General features: G+C 47.6%; 1 protein-coding gene across 1 annotated transcript; it reads right to left on the bottom strand.

Moving 5' to 3' along the window:
* Nucleotides 1-77: 77 nt before the first annotated feature.
* ENTPD6 (ectonucleoside triphosphate diphosphohydrolase 6) lies at nucleotides 78-16204 on the bottom strand. The gene is made up of 15 exons (XM_074144677.1): nucleotides 16171-16204; nucleotides 13804-14144; nucleotides 12843-12919; nucleotides 11881-12024; nucleotides 10635-10710; nucleotides 9304-9339; nucleotides 8057-8145; nucleotides 6614-6693; nucleotides 5618-5682; nucleotides 5170-5271; nucleotides 4571-4711; nucleotides 2962-3018; nucleotides 1783-1895; nucleotides 1442-1543; nucleotides 78-1281 (listed from the first exon to the last, which is right to left on the bottom strand). The coding sequence occupies exons 2-14, from the start codon at nucleotides 14060-14062 to the stop codon at nucleotides 1454-1456; spliced, it is 1329 nt and encodes a 442-aa protein (XP_074000778.1). The 5' UTR covers nucleotides 14063-14144; nucleotides 16171-16204; the 3' UTR covers nucleotides 78-1281; nucleotides 1442-1453.
* Nucleotides 16205-19172: the final 2968 nt, after the last annotated feature.

Raw genomic sequence — 19172 nt, 5'->3', positions numbered from 1 at the left:
ACACCTAATTTCTCAACCCACCCACCCTGCGGGCTCTGGCGGTAAAAGCCACACCAGCACCAGCACATTTTCATTTTAAACTGGGGTTTTATTGTCAGTACAGCAGGGTTCAAGTGTCCCCTGTACATTCGGCTGCAGAGGCAGCGGCCACGCAGCACCACACGCCACCGTGCCACGTCTCGCTGCCCCGGGGAACGGAGCAGGCTGTGGCCACCAGCCCACGAGTCGGAGCACGCACCGCTGGCTCTCCGGGAGGCCGGGCTCTTTTGTACCCCCAAAAGACCCCTGGGGTCTGCTCTAAACATCCACACAAATACAACACGATTTCACAATTGGATTACAAACAGTGCAGCACGTCCTCTCCAGCTCCCGCTGCCTCCGAGATCCATTCCAGCCCGCCAACAGGACACTGCTGGAGTGGTGCATTGCAGCTACCCGGCCACGGCTCAGTCTGACCACAATACATTCATTTTTCAAAGTGAGATGCGTCTGCAGGAAGCCGGCACCCAAACTGCCACGTAAACGCATCCATCCCGGGCCCTGCATCCACCTTGCCAAGGCACCAAACGCCCGTGAGGTCCAATAAGCCGCGCTCGGGGGTTTATTTTTGTGCCTGCGCCTTGTTCATCGATCTTAGCCCTGCCGACTCCAGAGCCGTCAAATCCATCGTTAGCCCTGTAGTACCCAATTCCCAGGCCTTCCTCCTCCAGATCCGGCAAATCTGATGTTGTCTTCCACCACGCGGGTCTCCCAACAGCCAGGGAACCAACATCAGGGTGTAGGCTTTAACCCTACGGGGCATACGGGCCCCGATTCCTGTCTCTCGAGTCCCTATCCCAGTTTCTGGAGCGCTCCCGAGCTTCGCCAGTTCAGCAAGGGGAAAGCAGGGCTGAGGCTTCCACAGGGCATTTCAACGGGGCTGCCTGTCAGCAGCACGGCCGCGTAAACGCGCTGCCTCTGCACACACACGCACAAGTTCACCTTCAAACACGGAAGTAGTAAAATAAAAATCATCACGGAAAAATGCTGACAAACAGGAAAAAAAACGCCCTGAGGTCAGGACGGTAAAGTAGTTCCTTCTGGAGTAACCATTTCCTACAGCGACTCCGGCACAGCACAAGCTCATAGTAAGGGCGTATTCCAAAAAGGTGTGTTTTTCTCAGAGAGAGCGTAGATGTCCTGCAGGGTCCTGGTTTTCCTTCAGCAATGATCAAGCTTTACCTCAAGCTGACTGCAGACGCCGTCAAATCAAGGCTCGCTCTTTAGACTCCGTGCTCCGCACTGTAAAAAAGAGCTAGTGATGGAGGGGGACTCGGCAGGGGGTGGGAGGGAAGGGCCCTAGTTTATGGTGACCTCCCAAAGGACTCCGGAAGCCAAAAGCAGGCCCTTCGACAGATTCTCCCGCGTTGGGCTTCCAAAAACCGATACTCCCCAAAGTTACCTTCAAGGAGCTTCAGTACTGCAGTCTATTGAGCGAGTCGATGTAATGAAAAGTGGCTCCCAACGCCCAGCTCGTTTCAACATTGTCAATTTTCCGGGCAAGCTGAGAAAAAAAAAAAAAATCAAACAAAAAAGTTAAACCACAATTCTTTGGGAGAAGGAGAAGCCCGCAAGGTAAATACAGTGCTGAAGTTTATCACAACTGGTTATCACTACCGTGGGGACAGTGTCCTCCCCAGTCACAGAGCAAAAAGGCAAATCAAGGACCGAGCTATTGGCGTGACACCTGCAGCCTCAGCACCCTCCCGCCCGCTGTCCCCAGCGATCCATTCTGTGCGTCACCTTGAAGACCTGGCTCTTGGGGAAGCCCAGCTCTTGCAGGAGGAAGGTGATGTACGTGAGGTCCATGCAGAGAAAAGGGCTGTTTCCGGGGCTGATTTCCATGGTCTTACATACTAAGGAGAGAGAAAACAGGTTCTGAATGCGCACTGTGCACCAGCTTTGAAAAACCTCACGTGAATCCATCAAACACCTCTTGACAGCTGAGTTGTGCAGTGGTGGAACCTGTTACAACGGAGCTGAAATGACCCCCACACACGTTGGCAGAAGCAGAGAAGCTTTGGCATGCTGGAAGGAAGATCAAGGCGTTACGTCTCTCCCCTGAGACAGCTGAGTTTCTTGTACCTCTCCGGGAAAGGATGAAAAGGGCCTCCTCCAACTTTTCTTCCTTCTATCTACTTCAAGCCTTGAAAAATCTGAGCAACCTCAGGCGTCTTTATGTTTCTCAAGCATAAGCATTCAACAGACATTGACAAAACCAAAGGAAAAAAAAACAAAACAAAAGAAAAAGACAAACAAAATAAACCCCGCTTCCTTTCTCAGGATGAATTACCCAAATGGTAGTCCAGAAATCAGAACTGCAACAATCGTTCGTTCATTCATCAAGTTTACCGAGAAGCCCCGTGTCAGTTCAACCAAAGCCCGAGTTTGTGGTATCAAGAAAAGCATGTTTACATCTGTAAATCTGCACAGGCAGTTCTCTGTGTGGCTGATGAAGCGAAAAGCTACGAACCGGTTTTCCCTCTTTTTCCGATTAACAATCAAGCACATGAACAAATCCTGAGAGAAAAAAAACAACAAAAAATAAACCCAACTAGAACAGGTTATTCCAACAGGGTGAGAACTCCCACATTGACTTTGAAAGCACGCTTTCAGGGCAACTGTTAACTGGCAAGTTTATTAGTAATTCTTGAGAGAGTTTTGAAATATAAGGATTATAAGATGTGTCTTACGTGGGCTGCAAAAGCAAGAATTAATATAAAAATAGATGAGATTTTCAGAAATAAGCAGAAATATTGGTGAGATGCTATGGAGAGAGGTGCCCAGGAGCGGTGCTCAGTAACTTAAAACAAAAAAAACTTTACTTAAAACAACAAAAAAAATCTTAGCACGTCACACATTTGCCACCTGGGTATGAACTTACACACAATACTGGTGTGTGTTGGATTGCATTTTACTCACCGTATTTAGCTGCAATTTCAAAGTCACCAACAGTTAAGCTTCCTCCTTTTTCTTTGTCTGAAAGGAAAAGAAGAAAAAAGTGGTCTTTTATGGTTTTTGTATAAAGGCAATTGTAGATTAAACTCATAAAAGTTGTTTGGAAATCAAACCTTGAGCCACTGAAATCGGTGACAAAACTCACACTTGCTTTAAAGGTGAACGAGCAACGAGCCTTTAAAAGAGTCTTACTACAGGTTGAAAAGTGTTGTTTTATGAAGAACTTTTAGCCTCGTTTCCTAGAGAAACATAGTTTACAGGTTCTTCCACCTTGTCCCCATGTCTGTGCTGCCCTGCCCTGCGGTGCCTGAACACAGTTAACGCCTTTAACCAGATCTGACAGGGCAGCGGTGCTCTGCGACATATTAAATTTGAAATTATTTGCAAAGCAAAGTGGCTGAGGTATTTTTGTCCCAACTAGCTGGAGATCTCATCACCTGTTTTCTACCACTGAACGCGACAGCCTTCTGTACACCAGCACAGCACTGGAAAAGAGACGGGATGCATTCTGAATGCTTGCGGAATTATCCGAAAATCTTCCATTCCAGCCTAAAACGGTCAGTGAAGCAAAACGCACCGCCCAAGATCACTTTGCTCCTTTACCGCCCAAGAAATTTGTTTGTCGTTATGAGGCCCTTTTTTTCTATTTTAGATTGCAGAGTTAATCAGACACCAACGATTTCTGAAATGCAGGCAGTTTGTTTAAAAAACATTACCAGAATCATAGAATCATCTAGGTTGGAAAAGACCCTTGGGATCATCGAGTCCAACCATCTACCCTACTCTACAGTAAAGTTCTTCCCTACACCATATCCCCCAACACCACATCTAAACGACTCTTAAACTCATCCAAGGATGGTGACTCAACCACCTCCCTGGGCAGCCCGTTCCAGTGTCTGATCACTCTTACTGTGAAGAATTTCTTCCTAATGTCCAGTCTAAACCTACCCTGTTGCAGCTTGAAGCCATTCCCTTTTGTTCTATCGCCATTTGCTTGTGAGAAGAGACCAGCACCAACCTCTCTACAGTGTCCTTTCAAGTAGTTGTAGAGAGTGATGAGGTCACCCCTCAGTCTCCTCTTCCTCAAACTAAACAGTCCCAGCTCCCTCAATCGTTCTTCGTACGATTTATTCTCCAGGCCCTTCACCAGCTTCGTTGCCCTCCTCTGCACTCGCTCCAGCACCTCGATATCTCTCTTGGATTGAGGTGCCCAAAACTGGACACGATACTCCAGGTGTGCCCTCACCAGTGCTGAGTACAGGCGGACAATCACCTCCCTGCTTCTGCTGGTCACGCTATTTCTAATACAAGCCAGGATGCCGTTGGCTTTCTTGGCCACCTGGGCACACTGCTGGCTCATATTCAGCCGCTTGTCAATTAGAACCCAGAAGCTGCAGTCCCTTCTCTATAGAAATTAAACTGCATCTAATACGCACTCTAGACCAACGCTGCACAGCAGTTTAGCAAAGGACTAAATTTCACGACAGCCTAGCAAAGCATGGTGATGTGTACAAGCGTTTAATTTCTTCTACAACTTGTCGTGTAAAATGAAATAAACCAGGAGCAAACGTACCGATGAGACCAACCTCCGCCGCACGGTCATAGTAGTAGGAGAAAGTGTAAAAATCCAAGTCCTTCACTTCCTCAGCTTTATGCACTTTTTTGTAGAGCATCTTTGCCACTTTGTTAGAACAGGACTCATACAGAGGCTCACCTAAAAGAAGGCAAAGAAACCCAGAGAATTAAATATACGCACAATTTACCTAGGATCTGCCAGAAAACAGGCTCCCTTTTGCACGACGGCACTTCATAAGCTCTTCACAGAGAACTGAAAGCTGCATCTTCCAGCGGCGAGACTTAACCACCCTCAGGTTGGGACGAGGTACGCGATAGATCAGAGATGGACAACATCACCCGAGGCAGAAGGATTTTGAAAGACCTGTTCAGGGATTGCCCAGCTCCATAAGCATTACTACCAGCAGCTTTACCAACTGGACAGACGGACACCACGGCACAAGAGGGAAGAGCTGCAGAATCTCTTCACCAGCATGGCAAGAGGAGCCGGACAGAACAGTAAACAGAGAATGCAGTGTCTCTGCAAGAGGCTGAGAGTATCATTTACTCTGCTAATCGCATGCTGGCCTAGATAGGAAGAGTGATAAATCACTATACCTGCCTTCTGTCCTTTAATTTTGTACACTATCTCTGCATGTTGCCATTCAGATTTGAAGCCAGGTGGTAAACAAGGGCTGATCAATTCCTCCCCTTCTCCTACTGCAGAAGTAAACCAAAGCCACATTAGGGAAAAGCACAAGGAGTTAATTGCAGATCCCTCACCCCCAGCCCTGCTCCATCCTGTCCCACAGCCTCAGCGAGGCACCTCCAAGCCCCGGTCATGGCTCAGATGTCCCCTGCCCCACTAGGGCTGGCAAGAATCCATGCCTCCTGGGATCTAGCAGTGTCACCTCCTGCATTCATCTCAAATGCACCCAGCTATGGTGACAGGAGTCCACATATCACTCAGGAGCCCAGTGGGAAGGGGACAGAGGACTCCTCCCCCCACAACAGGGCTACGTACCCTACGCTCAGAGCCAAGACTTGAGGAGTGCCCATAACTTACAGGGTTTTCCCTCAACTCCTCCTAAAATGGCGAGCCTTGCTGACATCAGCCCGAGTCCCAGGTAACTGCAAAGGGATAAAAGCCTCCGTGAACAACAAACATCCTTCCTCTGATACTCCACCGACAACTTGGCGGGGACACGCCGATCTCCTCTACGTGGTCCCAGCGAAACGGCTGGTGTCAGCAGCTGACACACGTAAGGGGAACAGTGTGACAACCCACTCTCACGTTACCCTTACCCAGAAGGATAGTCTGCCTTTGAAAAAGCACAGGCAATAAGCTGTCAAGGGTAACCTGGCTCTTGAAGAACTGGGAATGCTGAAGGCATTCCCTTAATGTTTCTTCTACCCTCCTCAAAGGCAGCACAGCCTCTAGCATACAGAATCAGCTCTTTTTGAGCCCAAAGACACCCCACAGAAAACCCGGGTGGGAAGAAGCTGCTTCCCTCTGCACCAAAACACTGGGAGCCAGGGAAGACAGCGAGGAGGAAGGAATGGCAGAGACAGAGCGCCATGAACTGACTGACTGCAACCCTCGTTCATCCTCCTGCGCCGCTTGGCAGTGAGGAGGTAGAAGAGCTGGGACTGAAGCTGAGGCTGGGAAGGAAGGAGAGGTGGGGGGGAAGGTGTTTTTTGATTTTGTTCTTATTTCTCATTATCCTACTGTTTAATTGGCAAAAAATTAAATTAAATTCTCTAAGTCGAGTCTATTTTGCTCATGACAGTATCTGGTAAGTGACCTCCCTGTCCTTACCTTGACCCATGAGCTTTTTGTAGTATTTTCTTCCCCCTGTTGATGGAAGGGGGAGTGACAGAGCTGCTTGGTGGGCACCTGGCAGGGCAGCCAAGGTTAATCCACCGCGATGACGCGGCTCAGGTTTCTCTGCTTCTTCCCAGTATTCATTTGCAATGACCCCATTTCAGCAGAACACTTAGATCCCACTGGTTTCAACAGAAAGCTCTATCTCTACAGTGTGCTCTCTTTCCCACAACTAACCTGTATGAATACAGCTTGTAGGTGTTGTTAAACATCTGAAATGAAGTTGTGTGGCCAGCTGGTGATGTCTGGAGAGTTGCCTGGAGGGAGGAAAAGATGTCACTGCAAGGTTTCTGCCAGCAGCAGCAAACATCAACAACAGAATCCTCCAAAATATTAAGTAAAACACGAAACAATCCTAGCATGGTTCAGAGACAAATGATGAATTTGCAAGTATTTCAATTTGACCGCTGATACACAAGACAACCACAAAACCCACAGCTAAAATAGTATCAGAGTCTAAACTGGTTACATTTCTATTTGTATCCACAACAAATTGGTGTATAACATAATTATTTTAATTAAAAAGGAATCCTTATTCCAGCTCTTAACTGCTTTTGTCAAGAGGCTACAGCAACTGCCTCTTCACATGATCCCTACTGGGGAAAAATGTGTGCAAAGTAATCCGAAAGCCAGGCACGCATTCACTTCCTACTCAACTGAATTCAGCTGCGAACTTCCAAAAGCCGGAGGAAAAGCACATCACGGTGCCTGCCAAGGAATAGAGCAAGGACCAGCCTGCCGTCTGAAGAAATGAAAGGATAATTCTCTAAAGCACTTTGCAGCCTCTTCCCCAAGCCCACCAGCACGGCTGGTGCGTTTTGTGGGGAGCAAAGCTCAGGCCACCACGCTATTCATGCTGCTTATATCTTAACACCATCTCTTAAGACCAGAATTTCCACATCCTGGGCTCTTCACATCCCCTGTCGTTCTGCTGTAAGACCACGACGTCTCGATTAACCCCTCGATTAGGAAACAACATACAGCATCCCAACCCTCTGCTTTTGTGCAGCTTTACTACGAACAGTATCTCCGCTCAGGCCAGAGCCTTACAACTCCACGTCCACGGGGCTTCCAGCTCACAGAACACCTATAAAAATGCCACAACAGGAAGCTGAAATGACAAACATCAGCTTGTATTTTTACTGCACAATAACAGTTGCTCCTTTAGAAAGCATTCATTTGCAACTGAGTGAACTTAGGAAAACCAGTAACAAGGACTGAGAAGGCAATCTGTTGTTCTTAAAACCCAATACAGGCCAAACGTTGGACTTGAATTCATTAACAGCATTGCCTTTGAGTTCTTCATTATAAGCAGCACAAACTAAGGGTCAAGGATTAAGACGCTCAGGCAAACACTGCGTTTTCCCCAAGAATAAAGCAGCCCCGGCAGGTTCACCACACGCATCACCGACCCACGGGGCTGGAGTGAGAGGACTGACAGAGAGTTGTGGATGCCTCCGTGACTGACCGTAACAAGGCAGATGTTACCAAGTGACCTGGGTTTTTCCGTCAGAAGCGTGGCTTCACCTCACACTGACAAACTCCTGGGCAGTTTCCAAGGGAAACAAATCTGAGGATTTCTGCGCCAGCACTTCCCAACAGTGTGCATGTTCACGTTACCTCGGTGCGTGGCAGGAAGGTGATCTGTGTTGATCCACCACCCAAATCCAGCATCCCTACACTTCTCTTCTGCGGATCATCTAGGCTACCTGAAACGTGTGACAGAAGAGAGAAAGCCATGGTGGGCGCTGTGAGAAACTGGCTAGGAACAAAACCAGTGGTAAAGAAAGAGGACAATCTAACTCCATCTATCAGCTTCCAGCTGGCACTAAATTATACCATCATCTACTGGGCACTTATGTTGGCTTTATTAGGGTGACCTGAAAATCTTCAAGTGACAGTTTCTCTTATTTCTCTGGTGGCTGTTCATGCCCTAATTACAGTAGCTTTGGTTACTGGATCCCTAAACATTTTTCAGTGGATGCAAAGACCCTTTTGCAAACTCTACTCTGGTAACCACTTTGTAACAGGGAGGAATGTGGTTTTCTTGGCCACCTCTTCTTGATCCCTTAGTGATATTTTGCAGATTCCTATGGCCAAGGGGATGACAGACTGAAAAGAGCTGGCCTAAGAGACTCAGCTCTCCTGGAATTATTCCTGCTGCCAGCCCAGACTGTTCTTCTCATGTAAATCCAGTTCTTCTCTAAATCCTTCAAATACACCTTCCTGACAAAACTACTTTGTGCCAACTACCTCAGTATACCTCACAATAGCTGATGTTCGAAGATCTCTGACCTTTCTGATCTTTCCTGTCAGCATAAAAGGCTTTAGAGCACTAATCGTACTGCTCCACACACTGGGTGTGCCGAACGGAGCCTGCTCAGACGGCAGGCTGCTTGACTTACTGTCAAGGTCAGTTTTTACTTTACTCTTCAGCCACCCTTTTCTAACTCAGCAGCGTCAACACTTGTGGTATTTCTATATCATAAATCTGTAAGGAAGTAGCATAGCACTTTCTTTCACTCTGTGCAGATGCCAAGCACATCTAGAATATCCACATTAAAAATTTAGCCAGAGCTAATGGCAGACTCTAAAAAGGAATAAAATGCTCTGGTACCCTACAGGGAACTGAAAAAAAGGCTACATTAAACATCTAGGAAAGGGGATGAAACTCCTCACTCTGTCAAGTAAATGACCAAAATCCTAATGACTTAAATAGGCCAGTCCAAAAACAACTGCTGACTTATCCCCAGATCCTCCTTTCTCCCACTCTACCCCAATGAGAGCAAATCCCACGCAGAAGCAGAAAATAGCATGAATTTCACAGCACTGGTCATATCTTTATGCGCATGCTGGTGTACACATACCTGTTAAAAAATTTATTGTGATCCAGGCCGAAATACCTAATAAGAAAAAAAGTTCAGAAGACACACTGTTAGATCATACCACTTCGTCTAACAACGGTAACAAACAAGGTGAGCCGTGTTACAAGATTTTCCTGCTTAAGGATCTGTTTAGCTGGGGGCAATTTAAAGTTAAACAGAGAGAATGACCTTCTATACCAGAGCTTATGCGGTATTTCGGAGAGAAGCTCCATATACGAAATGCCTGGAGAACTCTGTATTTCTCAGATCAAAAACTTAGGCGAGAAGTCACAAAGGCTCCAGACCTCACCTAAAAGACAAGGAAATGACTGATGCTCACATTGTTCATTTTCTAGGAAAACATCCGCTGGTCGGCCTTTTGTCTGATGTCAGGCACTCGACCTTTCCTTTTAAATACCAAGAATTTTCACCTTTTCAGTGTTCTAATTTTTCCTACTTTCCTCTAAACATTTTTGTGAGCCACACTGTTTCTCTCCTTTTCTTGCTTTATAAACCTTTTCTCCATAAATTAGATGAATTAGTGGGCCTGATGTTAACAAATTCAAATATTTATCTATACGGTTAAAACTCAAGGCATGCTAGGGAACATAGTCCGGTTCAACCCTTGGCTGAACCAAGGCTGTCACTGCTACTAATGATTTTAAAACAAAACAAAAAGAAGAATTACGGTGTCTTTCTTCCATTAAGCAGTAAAAAAGAAACTCATAAACAGGTCCAAACAGCTCCAGCTATTTTAAAGCTTGGTTTCTAAGCAGACTTAAAACACATCTCAACACAGTTACTTAGCATTTAGACATGTTTCTTCAAATTATTTTAAATCCAGACTGACTCTGGGTTCTGTCCTCAGCATTTTTTGATGAGTATCGACTTATTTCAGCCTGTATTTTCTTCTCTGTATAGCTTTTTTTGAGATTGAGTTCACAATCACACTCATTAGATCAGTTATAATTAACATTATAACCAAATACTTTCAGAAATCTCTGAGCAAGAGCAGGCTGGGCAAAACTAGCTGTTGAAGACCATCTCAACAAGAAGATATTCGGAAACATTTCCCGAAGTGCTGACCGCACAGCGGCTTCCCGGTGATCCCACAGGAACCGCCCAGCGCTCAAGAGCTTTGAAAATCAGGACAGAGTTCAGGACTTCGAAGTGGAAAACGTAGCACAAGATCTCTCTGGCAGGCACTGCCTGAGGCGGCGTAAAAACTGCGTGAAACCCGTGGCTTGTGGGTTCCCACTACAGCGAGTGGGGACTTGTGACAGCGCAGCAGGAATCTCCAGCACTGCACAAAGGGTCTCCCCAAGTTATCCTACCTTCATCGGTTCCGTTCATGATCGACACGCAGTTGTCCCTCACAAAGAAGGGGGAGGCCTGAAAAATCTCCTTCACCTGTAGTTCAAATAAAAGCTACACTCAGAGAAAGCCTTTTTTTTTCAGCTGGAAAGCAAGTTGTTTTTTTTTTTAAAACTCCGGTTTTACACAACTGCTCTTCTTCTTGGGCCAGATCCTGACTGCTGCTCACCACTTTGTTTGAAGTTCAAGAGCCCAACAAGCATCAGCCTGCGCTCTGCTGTAAAAGGTCAGCAATTTACACACTGGCTCTGCAGTTTGGTGCAGAGACAGGGATGGACGTGTGGGTTTTCAAGCCTGAAGACTGCTCAGAAACGCCATTAAGAAGGGATGGACATAGGTAGGGAAGGGCAACCCGTTTACTTTGCTGCAACTGGTGAGCCACAGGGTATTATATATGCATGAGAGTGGCAGGAGATAAACACCCTGGCTTCCAGCAATGCCCCAGGGAAGGGCATTTTTAACAGGAGCATGTTGGCTGTTAGAGGTCCTCTACGCTACATCCCACATGAGGTAGCAAAGCCCTAGGTTTCCAGAGCCCTCTAAAGTAACAACTGCAGCAGTTCCAGCTAAAATTCAGCACGGAAAAGAACAGGCCAGCTTGCAGCCAGCAGAGAACAATACAGACATGGATTTCAACCACACCACATTTCTTCCTTCCAATTATTGCTTAGAAAAAGAGAGTACACTTAGTGCACATTTAATAAACTTTTCCTGCAGCAGTAAGGTCTAGAACATAATACTTTATTTTTATAATATTTTAAAATATTAAACATACTTGACATGCCTATAAATACAATTTACATTCTGTCCAATCAATATGAAGAAGCAACCTTGCAGCAGCAGGCTGATAACACGACCAACCAAACAGCAGAGAGCTTTTCTCAAAATAGCAGCATCCTGGTCAAAACCACCAACAAACACACCCAGTAAGAACAAGCCTGTGGTGACTGTTAGGAGTATCTCATGACACTTGTTACGTGTCATCTCTGGGCTTATTTGGAGCTATCATTAACTCCTCTGCGCTTGTACTCCCGCAGCTTCTCCCCCCAACCCCATTTGAGGTCAGGTGACTCTGCACTGCTCGCAGGGTTAACTGACAGGAACGGCTCATGGACATGGAGATAAAGGAGTATGTACCTTACACGGAAGGGACCCAATTTTGCTGTAAAATTGCTGGAAAGCAAACTGAAAGACAAGAAATTGTACCTTATCCAGCAACTTCTGAGCTTTCTCTCCTGGCAGCAACCGTAGGCCAGCTGTGGCTTTCAGGACCAGAGGAGTAAACTTCCACAGCTCCATAGGAACTTCCTTTTTTGCCACCTCCAGGAGCTCTTTTATTCCCTGGCCACTCTGTGAGCAGAGAAAGAACAAAAAAAAAAAAAAGGCATCTTAGAAACTTTTTAGATTTGCTTTTCTTGGAAGGGCAAAAAGGGGGATCAGAGGTATGATTCACTGTCAGTGTGGAACAGAGACAAGTGAATATCACAAGGGGTCAGGAGAAGGTGGAGGGCTCACTATTTCCTAGAGTGTGAGACCTGCTGGATATAACGGGGATTATCCAGCAAGAGGTCAAAAACAAACAGGAAGAGTCACTTTTTCAAACAGTCACACAGAACTCTCTGCCACTGAATGTTTTGGCTACAAAAGATTCAAAAGGCAGTATGACAAATCTTTGGGAAAAGAAAAAAAAAAAAAAAGGCCTCTGGAACCAGTAACACACGATGAGCTGGGTGTAAGTCTGGCTCAGGAAGTCCCTAAATCTCTGTGAGCCAGAAGGTAAGGGAGACAGGAGAGAATTCACTTAGTATTTGGCCTGTTAGACTGTTTTCCTGAGAATCCAACTCCAGCCACTTTTGGAGAAGGTTCTGCTCCAATCCAACACAGCTCTTGTGTCATTTTCTTAAGCGCATCAACATTCTTAAGGCCAGCGATAGGAAAACCATCCACTGTGCTTAATTAACCACGTCACCGAGCAGAACTAGATGTGTTCTGTTCCTTGCTGCTCTGCACGTCGACCAAATTTTACTGTGGGATTTTATCATTTGGAGACACTTCCCTGCACTGAGACAGTTCAGCACACTGCACCACCGCAAGATGGGATTTGCAGGACGTACCAAAACCAGGAGGTTTTGAGGCATCTACTTTTACAGTAATAGAAGCAAAATTACCTTTTCGACATCATCAGCATATGCGGATAGACCTGGCTTCAGTGCTTTAAACGTCTCGTGGGTTAATCTGGGAGTCTCTGTTCAAAAACAGTATTCCAGAATCAGTAATGGTGCAAATAACTTCGCATACACAAAAAGAAAACCATTTTACAAATTACATCATTATGTGCTAACAGAAGTCAACTGAAGCCTCTGTCTAATGAACTACCAACAGCCACTCGACCTTTAAATACAGCCCTTGCCATGAAATTAGCTCCTGAGAAAGGCATTCTGCAAAGCTAAGGTGCTCCCCACAGGCCCATCACACCATACACCACGCTGCTAATCCCTAAAAGCACCCTCAGATCACCTACTGACAGCATCCACACAGGTTCTTTCATTTTTTGAGTTTCACAACTGGGAGCTGACAATACCTAAACAAATGAGGCTTACGACTCCAGAGGAAAACTGGAGCTTTTTCCGTATATTCCTGTCTCACTTCTCAGCAATATTTTCTGTCCAGACGCAATACACAGCAATTTCAATCAAACAGTACAGTTTTGTAATTTAAATCCAATGCTGAAGCCGAGGATGCACTAAAACTGACAACGCAGAGAGAAGCAGCTCGCTGCCAGGAACTGGAGACAGCCAACAACCTCACGGTGAAAATCTCGGGGAATAAGGCAGTTTGAATTTATAATCCTCCCTTCCACCAAGCAGTGTGACGAAAAACTGCTCTTCTTCAAGGCACCGTTCTAAAGGTACAGCTGCTGTTTAGTTCACACTCTGACATTACAGCATTTTCTCCTTGCTGAGTATTTTCATCATTTCATCCAAACCCACATGCTCGAATCATCATACATTTCCTGATGGCTCTCCAGAAAGAGCTCAAGCATCTTTGTTCCAAGTAATCCCTAGAAAAGAATCACCAATAATCTGCTCTAGATGTTATGGAAAGAATCGTGTATTGAGCAGGCCATACCTTTTGGCTGCCGTGTAAATTTAAAAATATGGATGCGAGTGCCGGTGCTTCCTGCATCAAACATAATTCCATAAAAGACCGAGAGATCCGCGGTCGGTGCCTGATGGTTCAGTTTGTCTACTCGGCTTTCAGCAGCACCTTCTGTTGCTCCCACAACTGGTTTGGAATCCAAGTGCCATTTTATGTAGGCAACATAAAAAGCTACGCATGCCAAAATCCCAAAAGCGAAGAACCGCTTTGATATCTTCATGGCTTCCATTTATCAGATATTTTGTTTCTTCCCTTTATCAAATGTTTTATTTCTTGTCCTTCACACAGAACGGGTGGTTCTCGCATTACTCCTACATCCAACAGGAAAGAAAAGATAGGTTTTATTTTCTGAACCGGCTGAAAAGGATCTAAGAGTATGATGGTTACTTGATGAGGGACTTCCTTGCAGGAGTAAACTTGACTTGAGCACTAGTTAAATATTTAACTGTTAGTTGGTTTAGCTCTGCGATAATAAAGTTGGGCGTGACAGTCAAAGTAAGCAGTAAGTCACTGCAACAAACAGCCTGGTAAAAAAAACTTACCCACAGGGAGTGACAGACTACTGCTGGCAAGTAAATGGATTTATGCCTGCAGCTCCTTCAGCATCCGGAGTCAGACTGAAGAGCTATCACCTACTGCCTTCAGCACTCCAACCTATCTCAAGCAGCCCACGAAAGCTTGCAGTTAAATGCCTACGTTTATTCCGGTAGGACAATGTAGAATCCTACAGTCCAAAACCTGGGATTCCCCCGCCAATGACTTGTAAAACCGGACCCAGCAGCAAAATCCCTCTCTCCCATGTTGCTTGTCCTAACCATCGACTGCCTCCATGGCTGCTGGATGCCTACCAGACCACACACTACTTTCCCAATGGTTCGGAAGAAACGCATCCATCCTCCTTCAGCCCGTCATTGAGATCTACAGCTAATTTTAAGACGTGAAGCTGCATAAATCTTCTCTTCCCCATTGCTACCGAGCCAATGTTCCCTCCTAAGAAGGAACAGAGTAAGGAGAGTTCAGAGAAGCTTAACAGAGTAACCGAGGTGGGAAGGGACCTCAAAAGGTCTCTCATCCAACCTCCTGCTCAAAGCACGGGCACAGCTATGGGAACCCACCATGTTGCTCAGGGATCCAACTGCATCTTGAAAACCTTCAACCATCTTGGTTGAAGGTTGACACCTTCAAGGAAGGTCCTACAACCTCTCTGGGCAACTCAAGTCATTTACAGTTATCCTCGTTAAGAGGAGGTCCCAACAGAGTAGACAAGGGCAATTTAAAATCGGTGTTTAAAAGGCAAGATGGAAGATCCAGGGAATTAAGTGTGACCTTCCCAGCTCCAATACCAGGAAAGAAACCACAGCAAAGTACAACGCAATAAATCTACAAGCACCCACAGGACATCACCCAGATGATGAAAAAACAGTCAGCGGTAATTTCTGGGGAGCAAATTACATTATATCATTCTTTTTTTTTTTTTTTTGATAGCGTAACGAAGAGGAGAAAGCAAACCAACCGACGCAGTTGATTTAAACCAGGTTTTGAGACATAGAATCTGTGGACGATACGAACTCAGGCGTACAGAGGGGGAGGAATTTAAATTCAAGGTGATTATTGTGTACTGCCGAAAAGGGGCGAGACGGTGTTTTTATAAAACGGAGGAAAGCAACACCACAGGGAAAAACACCTGTGAAGAATGGATCGGTGTAGGGGAAACGGAACCGTAAGCTGTCACGAGGCAGAAATCAGGGAGATGGCATTGCAAGAAAAAAAAAAAAAAAAAGGAAAAATCTTTCCGGCTTCTATCAGCAGACTCCGGGACATAGGTGGTAATTAGTGCACATATACGGGGCGATTACTCCCACCTCCCCGGTGCTAGAAAGGCCTCAAGGCAGGTACAGGAGGACTAAAAACAGGCCACGGGAGGAAAGCACCGGGAACCGGACGGTCCCTTTGAGGAGACAATCCTTGGAAGCCGCGGGAAAGGGGCGGCCGGAGGGACGGGGGAGTAATGGAGGAGCAGCAGTCTGCCGGCATAAACCCCCTCTGACACCCCCCACCCCCCGCTCCGTTTTCCTGAAGAGAACGGGGAACTCTTCCGCCGGCGAGGCCGAGGGACCCCGCGGGAACCGGGTGTCGGGCCGCGGCACAGGCCAGCGGGCGGCTCGGGCCTGCGCGGCCCGGCCCGGCCCGGCCCCGACCCGACCCGACCCAACCCGGTCCGATCCGGTCCGGTCCAGTCCACCCCGCAGGGCGCCCGCCCGCCGCCACCTCCGCGCCCCCTCCGCACAGGGATCCCCCCCGCTACACGGCGCGGCACCCGGCCATCCCCGCACTCACGCCCGCCATGGCGACGCCACCGCCCCTCCCCTCCCATCCCACCGCGCAGGCGCGGTGCGCGCCGCACCGCCTTCCCCAGCCAGCCCAGGCCGTGAGGAGAGGCGGGACGCGGCCGGTTCCGCAGGGCCGGTTCCCCTCGCGAAGCCCAGCGGAGCCCCTCAGGGGGTGGCGTCGTCGTCCCCGGAGAGCCGGTCGTGTCTGCCCAGGCTGCATCCAAAGCAGCGTGGCTAGCAGGGCGAGGGAGGGGATTTCTGCCCCTCAGCTCTTGGTGCTGCGTCCGGGCCTTGGGTCCCCCCCCAACATAAGGAGGAGGTGGAGCTGTTGGAGGGGGTCCAGCTGAGGGCCACGAGGATGATGAGAGGGCTGGAGCCCCTCTGCTGTGAGGACAGGCTGAGGGAGCTGGGGTTGTTCAGCCTGAAGAAGAGAAGGCTCCCGGGAGACTTTACGGCAGCCTTCCAGTATCTGAAGGGAGCCTACAGCAGAGGTGGGGAGGGACTTTTGACAAAGGCATGTTGTTTGCCACTTTGCTCTGCTCTGGTGTAGACCTCACCTGGAGTACTGTGTGCAGGTCTGGAGCCCTCAATAGAGAAAGGACATGAACCTGATGGAGCGGGTCCAGAGGAGGGCCACTAAAATGATCAGGGGGCTGGAGCACCTCTGCTACGAGGACAGGCTGAGGGAGCTGGGGTTGTTCAGCCTGGAGAAGAGGAGGCTCCGGGGAGACCTCATAGCGGCCTTCCAGTACCTGAGGGGGGCCTACAGGAAGGCTGGGGAGGGTCTGTTTACAAAGGCCTGCAGTGACAGGACGAGGGGCAATGGTTTTAAGTTGGAGAAGGGGAGATTTAGATTGGATATTAGGAACAAGTTCTTTACTGTGAGGGTGGTGGAACACTGGAAGGGGTTGCCCAGGGAGGTGGTTGAGGCCCCTTCCCTTGAGATATTCAAGGTGAAGCTCAACGAGGCCCTGGGCAACCTGGTCTAGTTGGGGGTGTCCCTGCTGACTGCGGGGAGGTCGGACTAGATGACCTTTGGAGGTCCCTTCCGGCCTGGACCAATCTATGAATCTGTGTGATAGGATGAGGGGTAATGGCTTCAAACTGGAAGAGGATTGATTTAGATTAGATGTTAGGAAGCAATTTTTCGTTCTGAGGGTGGTGAGGCACTGGAACAGGTTGCCCAGGGAAGTTGCAGATGCCCCATCCCTGGAGGTGTTCAAGGGCAGGTTGGATGGGGCTTTGGGCAACCTGCTGTAGTGGGAGGTGTCCCTGCCCATGGCAGGGGGGTTGGAACTCCATTATCTTTAAGGTCCCTTCCAACCCAAACAATTCTATGATTCTATAGGTGTGAGAGAAACAGTCCCCGAGGGGAGAGGAGGCGGGAGGAGGTGAGGCACAGAAGGCAGCTGTGGAGCAGAGCAGGGCCTGTGCAAGGTGAGGGAGAGGCCCTGTAGCCCTGGGATAAGGTCACCAAGAAGATGGCTAGCATCACTTCTGGACACCCCCTGCTCCACTTGTGAGATCCAGCCTTGGCAAGAGCTTTTCACCTGCAAGTTGGGTCCAGCTATGAGGCAGAAAGTGTTGGTAGATGAGAGCAAAGGACACCCTTGGGTTGCTGCTTTTTTTTTTTTTCTCCATACCTCGCATTCCTCTAGCAGTTTTTCTGCTTGAGTAACTTCCTTAATGGCTTTTCTTCCACTTAGATCGTTTTGTCTTTCACCAGCTAAAACTACTCCTGCAGCAGCTTCCACCCAATCTGGAAGAATGTGGAGAGGCGGTTTGGGAGTGAGGATGCGTGAGCACGCAGCAGCAAATGCAAGGTATGAGGAAAAGAGATAGAGACTGATGTTTGGAAATCGGATGCAGAGCAGAGGTCTAAGCCGTAATGCTGTCGGCTGTGGGCGAGAGGCTCGCGTCCTCCCAGCGATCCCTGCTGCCGCTTCTAAAGCTACATGGGGGTGTCTGTGCTGAGAGACCCCACTCTAGGAATGAGTGCAGCGTCTCCCAGGCTTTTATTTATTCTAGTAAATTATTCCTTCGTTGCAGTGTTTGGAAAGTAAATTGGTTTGCCCAGTAGGTAGCAGGCATTGAGAAATTTGATGGTTACTGTTCAAATCAAAATCCCTCTTTTACCCGGCTAAATGAAACTGATCTTTCCAACTATTTTTAGAACTTGCTTTAATGTTGTTTAATTATATTTAAAAGGAATCGTGCTATTAATGGGAGAATTCTGTAAGGGAAGATTAAGGCTCAAAGACTTAAAAAAAAAAAAAAAAAAAAAATCTTTAAAATTTGTGGCTCCCCCAGGACGTGATGGCAACAGGATCTATATTTAGTTCCTTAGTTTGTAAGTGAGATGCTGACACCTAGTGTGGTTTCTCCACAGAAGCCTGTTTGAGCCTGCAGGCAGCTTGGAAAAAAAAAACAGCTGAGAGCATTCTGGTAATTCCAGTCGGTGTTAATCCCAAAATTGCTGCTGTAGCACTCCGGTCGGTCACAGCATCTCAGGAGCTGTAAATCCATCGGGAAGAAGATAGACAGGAGAGCCTCAGCAAAGATGCAGCCTGACTGCCGGGTAAATACCCTTTAGCCCTGGGACTGAGGGGAGGATGACACTTGCAGCTGGGCATGGGTGGCTGGTCTTGGTGAGTCTGCAGCATTGCATCGCCTTACTCTGACCGGAAATATGAGATGTTGACAGATTAAAAATTGTCAGGTTTTATGGTTATTGCTATACCAGCTGTAGCGCAGTGATACCCAGTGGCAGCGTGAAGGTAAATTCAATGTAAATAAACTACCCAGGCTTGGAGTTGTCCTTTAAAATAAAACATGGGGGAGCCTCATCTCAAATCCTGTGATTGTTACTGGGATTTTGGGCTGCTGTGAAGATTCCCACCGAGGAGCAAGTCTCCCTAAGTCCAGAACAGGACTTCAGTCCCTTACGTTTATAAAGACGCTCTTGTCTGAGCTCGTTACAATGGGCAGCCTGCTACCCGCGCAGCCAAT

This window comes from Numenius arquata, chromosome 2 (genome assembly GCF_964106895.1).
Source record: "Numenius arquata chromosome 2, bNumArq3.hap1.1, whole genome shotgun sequence".
In the NCBI taxonomy this organism is placed as follows: domain Eukaryota; kingdom Metazoa; phylum Chordata; class Aves; order Charadriiformes; family Scolopacidae; genus Numenius; species Numenius arquata.
The sequence above is the reverse complement of the archived record's forward strand: the minus strand, read 5'-3'. Positions and strand labels throughout refer to the sequence as shown.

Bases quoted from the DNA above. Each gene is read 5' to 3' on its own strand.
- ENTPD6 (XM_074144677.1), bottom strand. From the start codon at position 14,062: ATGGAAGCCATGAAGATATCAAAGCGGTTCTTCGCTTTTGGGATTTTG. The intron at 5,683-6,613 runs GTTAGTTGTGGG...ATCCCTTTGCAG, and splicing joins TACAAGCTGTATTCATACAG to TTACCTGGGACTCGGGCTGA. The intron at 4,712-5,169 runs GTATAGTGATTT...GCCTTCTTTTAG, and splicing joins AATTAAAGGACAGAAGGCAG to GTGAGCCTCTGTATGAGTCC.